General features: G+C 30.8%; 1 protein-coding gene across 1 annotated transcript; it reads left to right on the top strand.

The window, feature by feature from the left end:
* Positions 1-798: 798 nt before the first annotated feature.
* On the top strand, positions 799-9146 carry LOC123661322 (eukaryotic translation initiation factor 3 subunit J). The gene is made up of 7 exons (XM_045596285.1): positions 799-1148; positions 1225-1304; positions 1440-1550; positions 3459-3597; positions 5744-5908; positions 6954-7093; positions 8721-9146. The coding sequence occupies exons 1-7, from the start codon at positions 1133-1135 to the stop codon at positions 8781-8783; spliced, it is 714 nt and encodes a 237-aa protein (XP_045452241.1). The 5' UTR covers positions 799-1132; the 3' UTR covers positions 8784-9146.
* Positions 9147-9751: the final 605 nt, after the last annotated feature.

The raw sequence follows: 9751 nt of genomic DNA, 5'->3' as shown, positions 1-9751 counted from the left end.
TTGAATGACTTTATTCAATGAAAGGGCTAGCCTGTCATTTGAATAATTATTTAAACTTTAACAACCCTAAACATTCTTTCAAAAAGTTATCTTGAATAGCTAAACAAATTTCATATTTCTAGCTTTTAGTTAAAGTTGTATACAAAGGTAAGTTTGTATACAATTTGCTTTTTTTATGGGTGTGGAAGGAAGTGTAAAAGTTGTTACGAAGTAAGTACCTATATGAAAAAAATATCATTATATTATTATACAGCCTTCAGCCGCAGTCCACTGCTGTACATAGGCCTCCACAAGTTCGCGCCAAAAATGGTGCAAAATGGATATAATATATCTTATATATTATATGATATGATATGATATTATATTTCTAGAGAACCGTTTAAGTAGCTTGCCTGGGTATTTAAATTAAGTATAACGACATCTGTCCACAATACATAACACCAAATTATTTATTATGTCAATAGCTTACAAATAGTATTCATAGATGGCGTTATGTTAATAATTGTCGATTTACTATTATTAAATACTTAAATATATTTTAAAACGAAATGCTTTACCGAATAATAAAGACAATATAATTAAAATATTTCAATATGTTACATACTAGTTTAGTAGTTACTAGCATAGAATTTACCATGAAAGGTAGCTTTTAAAACCAAAAAAAATGATTTCAATAACTAATATAAAACTCTAGATGTATTTCCTCTTTGAAGTTCTTGCAACAAATAATAATTTTATATACATTTATAATATTTAAGACTTCTTCTTCTTCTTTCATAAATTTAACATGGCAGTACTTTAAAATGTCATGTCAGCCATATTTAAATTTTTAGTGATTCGGGAATTATCGCTTGCGATGGAGTCATATTTTTGCGTAATAAATACTGATTGTAGTACTGCTGGAAATTTATTGAAATTATGTCATTTGTTTATCTCGTCTCAGTTCGATCGTGTTCAATACAGAAAAGTCTCTTCCGTTTGACAAAATTCAACTGAGAATTGTTATTGTTCAAGAAATTGTCGATACGGGAGACATCTTGTGTTGAAAAACCTAGAAGTATCTCGACTTGGCCGATTGTCTTTCACGTGAAAAGTTCGCAAAATTAACGTGTAATAACGAAAAGCAACAAACATGGATGTCTCGTGGGGTACGTATTTACACTTAAGCAATTGGATTTTTTATTGATTTTTATGATGTTATAAAGATATTACGTGGTTTTATAGATGCGGATAATTTCGAGCCTAAACTTCCGACCACGTTGTCCAACAGATGGGAAGGCGAGGACGAGGAAGAGATTGTCAAGGTAACATGTGCAGCTGCCAAATTCTTAGCGTATCTTTGTGTAAATATGTTTAGAAAAGTCATTGATTATATCTTGCGTTGTTAGTAGTACATAACCTCAACATTGCATACGTGTTGACGTCAGCTCATTTTACAGGACAGTTGGGAAGATGAAGAAGAAGAGAAGAAAGACGAGGAAAAGAAGGAGGTAGTACCAGCACCAACTAAACCAAAAAAGAAAATCTTGGACAAGATAGCTGAGAAAGAGGTAGGTTGTCAAGTGTCACAATCTCCCGTTATTTTCGTAAACATTTCGTAATTACTGTATGTGTAACAATTATGACATTAGTATTATGTAAAGTTCGACTGATATGTGTCGTGTCAATAATATGAGGATTGAATATGAAAGGAAATTATCTTAATTAAACATATGGTACTATGGACCAGTCTCAAAGGTTGTGGATAATGTTTTTCCTTCTGATGGGTATAAAAGAATTATATTTATAAAACTTATGTTTATAAACTTATGTTATTAAACTTATCTGTTAGATACCATCATCTGTCAAAAAGCATTATGCATAACTGGTTAAACAAATCCGAGACTACGTTCCACTACGCCAAACTGGTGGATTTACTGGAAACCGGCTCCTGGAACTAGGCATTCACATTACGCTAAATCCTCACCTCAGTTGAATTTGGACCTAAGCACACGATGGACAACAAAATTGTTGTGTTATGGTGGTTTCTAAATAGAATGCTAAATAGAGTAAAAAGAAAACATTGGATACATCCTATTTTACAGAAAAGATTTTCATTTTGAACCTTTCAAACATTAATGGGTGAGAAGTGACAGATCAAAGTTCTTTAATTAATTTTGAATGAAAGCATCCTCTTTTGAAGATTTATTTTGATGACTTTTAATAGATATAAGAGATATTAGTTTCAGAGAGTTTATTTTGCCTAGAATAAAGATTGGCCACATGTCTAAGATAAGATTTATCACTAAAAAGCTATGCTTTATACTTTTGAAGAAACACAATAAATAAGCATGCAAAAGTACAAATCGACACCAGCAATTTATACTAAGCTAACTCATAAAAGAGAACTTTACAATAGAGGCTTATAAAAGGGAAAAACGTGATACCTTTTATATTAGTTAAGAAACTTATTTGAAATTTGGTATCTTTAATAGTTAATTTATTCATTGCAATTTTACAATTTTTATTATTACAAAAAAAAAACACATTTATTCAAGTTGCATTACGAAAACCAACTTATCGAAAATTCGAGTTGGCGTAGTATAAATTGTTGGTTTCGAAATATGCAAAAATACATAAATTAAGGAAGTATTTGTTATAATATATACGGACTTGTTAAAACTTCTAAAATACTTAATTCGGGAAAATATTAACATATTCATTCACGGCAGCAAACTCAAAATCGTAAATGTTAATCAATCTATCCAGATTATAAAACTTAATGTTCATTTTTACCAGTATACTATATTCTAGCTAACCCAAAAGACAGTCCAACAAAAGAAATTAATATTATAAATATATCAAGCTCTAAGTGGCCTATTAAGATGAAATATGCACATATTCTTAAGTTAAACCTCCAGCAATACAGCTGTGAAAACTTTATCAAATTTCATTCAATAGAGTTAGGATGAACATATAGCCAAATTCTTAAAAGTTATATTTTTAGGTGATACTGGTCCTATAGCCCTTTATAAAAAATAATTCTCATGTCTCTTATGTATGGATGTATCAATGTTTTTTTAATGAAGTTCAAAAAAAGTCGGTTCTCATTTCAACTGAATGTTTTTTATGTATTACCTCAAACTTTACTGTGTGGACTAACTTTACTGTGTTAATTCTGATGATCTTTCATTTTAATCTAAAGCTGGTGCTTCTTTACATGTGGTCTTATTTAAATTTGTTGAGATTTGTTTTGGGTGCTTTTTGGATAATCCCTAGTAATGCATATTTAATTTACTGTTTTACTGGTCCTACTCCATATTACTTGTTGATGTATTTAGTAGTTTTTTTTTTTTAAAGCAAACACAATTTTCCTTAAGCATCTTCTATGTACAGACCATAAACCTGTTACAGTTTTATTATAGATCTATACCAATATTGATATATAGAGAAATAACAATTAAATAATTAAATTACAGAGGCTTGAACGTGAGAAAGCAGAGCGTCTCGCCGCTGAAAAAGAAGAGGAACTCACTCCCGAACAGAAACTAGCAGAAAAGTTAAGACGGCAGAAGTTACAAGAAGAGTCAGACCTCAGGCTTGCAATGGAGACTTTTGGTAAGGCTGTTTCTAAATCCACAAAAGAGTGTCTAACAATTCACACACAACACAAGTTTAACTTCTGTAAAGTGAATATAAAATACGGTGTAATGTACTCAATCTCATTCTAACCTATACTTTTTGTGGTGAAACAATGTTTTTGGATTTTATCACAGTTTATTAAGTAAAGCACTTGATCGTATGATCTCATAGCCAAGAGCTAGTATATAATATTTATAACAATTGTTCAGTTTTACCAACACTGTTCGAAGTTATAAACAAAGTTATCTGGTGCTGGCGACACAATTGCTATGACAAAGTCTGGGTGAAAAAGGGTTAAACTAAATGTTTCTAAATTACATAAAACCAATCAAATTGAAGCAGTATTTTAATTTCAGTTATAAATCTACCTTTTTAACCGACTTTCAAAAAAGGAGGAGGTTCTCAATTTGACTGTATTTTTTTTTATGTATGTTACATCAGAACTTTTTTTTTTTAATTGAAAGGTGGTGTGTGTCAATTGGTCCTATTTAATTTTATTTGAGTTCTAACAACTACTTGTCGAGTTATATCTAATAATGCGTTTTTACTTGACACTTTTTTCGTCGACCTACGTTGTATTATACCGCATAACTTTCTACTGGATATACTGATTTGGATAATTCTTTTTTTGTTAGAAAGGGGATATCTCTAGTTTAGTACCATGATAAGGAAACCAGGATCTGATGATGGGATCCCAGAGAAATCGAGGGAAACTCTCGAAAATCCTCAATAACTTTTTACTGGGTGTTTCGATTTTGATAATTTTTAATTTAATGAAAAGCTGATGTTCATTATGTGGTCACATTTAAATTTTATCGAGATCTGATAACTACTTTTTGAGTAATCTTTGATAACGCGTAGTTACTTGACTATTTTTTCGTCGATCGACGTTGTATTACTTGTCGATGTAATTGAAGTCGTTTTTTTTTTCGTTTGTCTGCAAACACAATTATGCCTAAACTTAGCCTCGATACCACAGGGTAAAAAAAATTATAATACATTATTCTGTTGTACTATCCAAATTCATTTATTATCCAGAGTTCCTGGGGAGGGTCGTGTTCAAACCAGAAATTATAGTTTTTCAAATGCCTCTGCACATAATCTCTGACAGCATATTGTTAATTTAAGTGCAAGATAAATTTTATCAGTAAACAGTGAAATGGCCTTGAATGATTGAAGACAATAATAACCAGTGTTTAAATAGAAATTATCAACATAAATACACACAAGTTTTAATTACAAATAGCACCCATTACATAACTATTTTAAACATTACCTAATGATAATTATGTCCATTACTCTGGGGACTTAAACCTTTTTCTCTTAATATGTATTCAATACGAATATATAATATAAACTTTCATAATTTGTACTAATAGTATATATGTATTACGACTATTAATTGTTAAGTTTAATTTTAAAACAATATTGTACTAAAAGAACATTAATTTGTCGAATTACTTAATGGCTTTTTAATAGTGTCAAAATCGCCTGTAGGATAAACATAATGTTAATAATTGTGTTTGCACACAAATGAAAAAAAACGACTTCAATTACATTGACAAGTAATACAACGTAAGTAGACGAAAAAAATTAAGAAGCGCACTAGTCGTCACTACGATTTTCGAGCTTTTCCTTCGATTTCTCTGGGATTCCATCATCAGAAGGATCTGATCCCAAGTGTGGTACCGTGATAAGGAAACCCCCAGGTTTCCTTATCATGGTAGCTCTAGTATATCTCCTTTCCAACATAAAAAGAATTATCAAAATTGGTTTATAAATGACAAAGTTATCCCCGAACACACACACATATATATATATATATATATATATATGTTCGAATTGAGTAACCTCCTTCTTTTTTAAAGTTGGTTAAACAAAAGGCATGGGCTACTTAAAGTCAATGTTTGATACATTTAATTTTTAAACAATAGTTCTAAAATACTCAATAATACTAGTTTGTTTTCCACTAATGATTTTGCCAATTTGACAGAATGGAGGAGGCATTAAGAAGATTTTTCAATGTGTTTGAGATTATGACCTTAATATTCAAATCAATAAGTTTTGTTGATTAACATTTTTTTGTTTAATTGCAATAATTTTTAAAATGTATTTGTTTCAGGTATAACTGAAGGTCAAGGCGGCAAAATTGATAATTTTCATCCGACCAATAAGGAAGAATTCACAGAATTTGCTGACCTTCTTTGTAAAAAAATTAATTTTTACAAAGCTAAAGATGAATTCCCCGCTTTTGTTGATGAACTGGTCAAAAATATTGTAGTACAAAGTAAGTATGTGTGACATAAAATGTTATACTTTACTTGTAATAAAATATTTGTATTGTCGTATAATTATGTACGGTCGGCCAAGAAAGTGGTGTATCAGTTTTGATTTAGTTTCCTGGTCATCGAAAATTACAACAAGGTTCGTTATTAAAAGATTTGACTGAAAGACACGTATAATAATGACGTAAACCTAATTGATAAGTATTCATACGTCATTATTACAAATGACATTTTAAACTCTATTAGGTATAATTAATATCGTTATCAATAACCAGATAAAGATGGCAATAGAAGTTGTCAGATCGATCTGCAAGCGAAACTAATCTCTCAACTATGAATTTGCAAGCGGCATTCAACCTTAGGGCTGTACACCACTTTCTTGATCGACGGTACACGAAAATGAAACCAACTCCAATTTGTATCGACATGTAATAAAATGAGCAAATCAAATATGCAATATTAAAATTTACTTAAATTTAAATAGAACAACACAACTCAACCCGTAAAAAGTTGAGAGATGACAGACATAAAAAAATTGAAATTGGTTAATTGAAAATCAACAACCAAACAATGCCTAAAATGCTGGAATAATGGGAACAATTGAGCCTGTAACATCCCAATGCTGGGCCGTTTCCTCTTTCTCCATGTAGGAGAACAATACTTTTGATAGTTTAATTAGTACTTATAGTGAATGTATAATGTTATATGATTGGATTATGCTGTTTATATACATATATGTAATATGTAATTGGTTTAGCATATATGTATTATGCACATGTATGACACAATCCATCTTAATATATATAAATCTCGTGTCACAATGTTTGTCCTCAATGGACTCCTAAACCACTTAACCGATTATAATAAAATTCGCACACCATGTGCAGTTCGATCCAACTTGAAAGATAGGCTATATTTTATTTTGATATATTAATTATTATATTTAAGAAAAAAATTAAGAAGGCGGTACAAAGTTCGCCAGGTTAGCTAGTAATTTAGTATGTTGTGATAAAATTCCTTATGTAAAAATATGTTTTCTTTTTACAGTGCCATCGGCAGACATAAAAAGGATAAAGATGACGGTTGATAATCTGTACATTGAGAAACAAAAGGCAGAAAAGAATGAGAAGTCTAAAAAGACAAACAAAGGCAAAGGCAAGGCTAAGTTAAAAGTGGAAGGCGATAATGTGAGTTATTTACTATATTTATCCATGTATTTCCTTGAGGTAGGGAACTCACAGTAGGAAATACCCTGCTCAAAATCTGGAGCACTCGACTGGGGAAGAACCTCGACCTTACAGAAGATCACAGTTAAATAATACTGATTTTGAGTAAGGTTGTGTTCCTGTGGTGAATGAGGTGACCAAAGCTCCTGGGTAGGGTCGGCAAAACTCTTGTGATGCTTGTGGTGTTACAGGTGTCTATAAACTATGGTAGCAGTTTACTATCAGGCAGGCCGTATGCTTGTTCGCTGATCATCTAATATATAAAATTCTCGTGTCACAGTTTTCATTGCCATACTACTCCGAAACGGCTTGACCGATTTTGATGAAATTTTTTGTGCTTATCTATGAGAATCGGCCAACATCTATTTTTCATCCCCCTAAATGTTAGGGGTAGTCCACCCCTAAATTTTTTTTTTATTTTTTAGACAAAATTTTTAATTTCTATTTTTTTATGATACAACATTAAAAAATACATACAACCCTAAATTTTCAACCGTCTACCATCAACCCCTATTTTTAATAGCGTTTAGCGGCAAGACAACGATTGCCGGGTCAGCTAGTTTCTTATAAAAATATTTACCCGTTTTACCATTTTCTGAGAAAGTACTTGTGTCTTTAGTTGTAAAGCTGTAAAAATCACTAGGTCCGATAGTAACAACCCTCTTAAAATGGATCTATATTGTTACAATATATATAATATATGCTGCTGTGCCTGCGACTTTGTCCTTGTTTTGGATATTTACATGTTCAACGTGATTCGCTAAATTGGCATAACTTTTATTTTTTGAACCAATTGACATGAAACGAACAGTTCAAACAGTAACAAACAGTTGTTCAGTGAAGCTTACCACAATATATTAGTGAAAACCACATCTAAATTGGATAAGCCGTTTCTGAAACTAGCATACACAAATGTTCAGACATACATATAAAAATTCTAACAATCATTGTTTTGAGTGCTATTTGCGTTGATAAAGGTCTCAATAATATTTATTCTCGTATATCTTCCACGTACAGACAGGGATCCATTGCATTTTTATTTTATAATGTCACTGTTTTCCCGGAAGCAAAAAATAAGAAGAGAGGGTTCCATGCAAACAACTCGATTTATTTGAAATATGTATGTATTCAACCCGGTGGTAATAACACTTATATATACCGGTATAACCGGTGAGGTTGAGCACTTAATCTACACAAGTTCCTCGACCAAGTCGGTTAAGGTACTCTCCTGCGCCACGCCGTGTAGATACTGTTCCCGAAAGTCGCGTACTGGAAACCGCTGGCGACCAGTGGTTATTTTTTATTAATTTTAATGTAGGATTTAAAGTATACTAGCTGACCTGGCAAACTTCGTATCGCCTTATTTTTTTTCTTAAATATAATAATTACATATATCAAAACAAAATATACCCTATCTTTCAAGTTGGATCAAACTGCACACGGTGTACAAATTTGATTAAAATCGGTTAAGTAGTTTAAGAGTTCATCGCGGACAAACATTGTGACACGAGATTTATATATATTAAGATATTGATTATGTAGTTACAACGTTACAATGTATTGAGTTACATAAATTTTACTGTTCCAGGCCCATCTCAACCAATACGACGCTTACGGTAACTTCGATGCGGACTACGACGATTTCATGTAAACCCGACACCGACATACAATACCTGGCCCCTGATGATGGAAAATGATATATTTTTTTATTACAAACTACAACTACAACATGACTGAAACACCTTCTGTATGATATCATACGTAACTTTTAAATATGACTTATAAAAATTCCCTTTAGTTTTTTAAGTTTTGAAAATACATGTCAGCCTGAAAATTCTTGTTGTAATATGTATATACATAATATGTATTCTTGTAAATGTCCATCACAATGGTGTTTTTCATTTTTTAAGTTGCTTGAATGATTTACTCAGTGTAAATGGAAGGGCCGGAAATATTTACCCTAACTGCTAATATAGATTATAAATAAACAATAATATAATTTAAAAAAAAAAAAGAACTATTTCCCTTACCCGTCTTGTCCCTCAAAACCCACATTACTCGTATGATTTTTTTTTATGCTCGACTTAGGAAAAATATATTAACTAATACTTTATTATAGTCTAATATTATTAATACATAATAATCTAATTTGTACATTCATGAGTTTTATATGAAAACACATTTTATGTTCATGCAATCAAGTTACATCATTGTATTTTTAAGTTGACACATTAATTTCAATACATCATCAGTAATACATTAAATCCTTGAAATTATCCAATGATGATAAATATTGCACGCTTAATATATAAATAATATAACTCAAAATATATCAAGTTTTTGGAAAATTGCAAAAAAAAAACATTGTCAATTATATTTATGTATCTATATATTCACAAATATAGAATGAATTTAATTTTTATATCATTATTTGGTTAGATTTTTATTTGAATATGAATAATAGTCTGAAATATTGACTAACTAGTAATTAGTCTATTTATATAAAACATATTATTAAAGATAAACTTTTTTATGTTGAGTCTATAACTGACCAAGATTATCGTTTAATTTACTTACAAGTCTCCAATGTATACTTTTTTACATAAAATGTGATCTGGT

This window comes from Melitaea cinxia, chromosome 17 (genome assembly GCF_905220565.1).
Source record: "Melitaea cinxia chromosome 17, ilMelCinx1.1, whole genome shotgun sequence".
NCBI lineage: Eukaryota > Metazoa > Arthropoda > Insecta > Lepidoptera > Nymphalidae > Melitaea > Melitaea cinxia.
This window is presented reverse-complemented; position numbering and strand designations above follow the sequence as displayed.

What these genes read in the sequence shown, in the direction of transcription:
- LOC123661322 (XM_045596285.1), top strand. An exon ending in ACAAGATAGCTGAGAAAGAG is followed by an intron (nt 1,551 to 3,458) that starts GTAGGTTGTCAA and finishes ATTAAATTACAG; the next exon opens with AGGCTTGAACGTGAGAAAGC. An exon ending in TAAAAGTGGAAGGCGATAAT is followed by an intron (nt 7,094 to 8,720) that starts GTGAGTTATTTA and finishes TTACTGTTCCAG; the next exon opens with GCCCATCTCAACCAATACGA.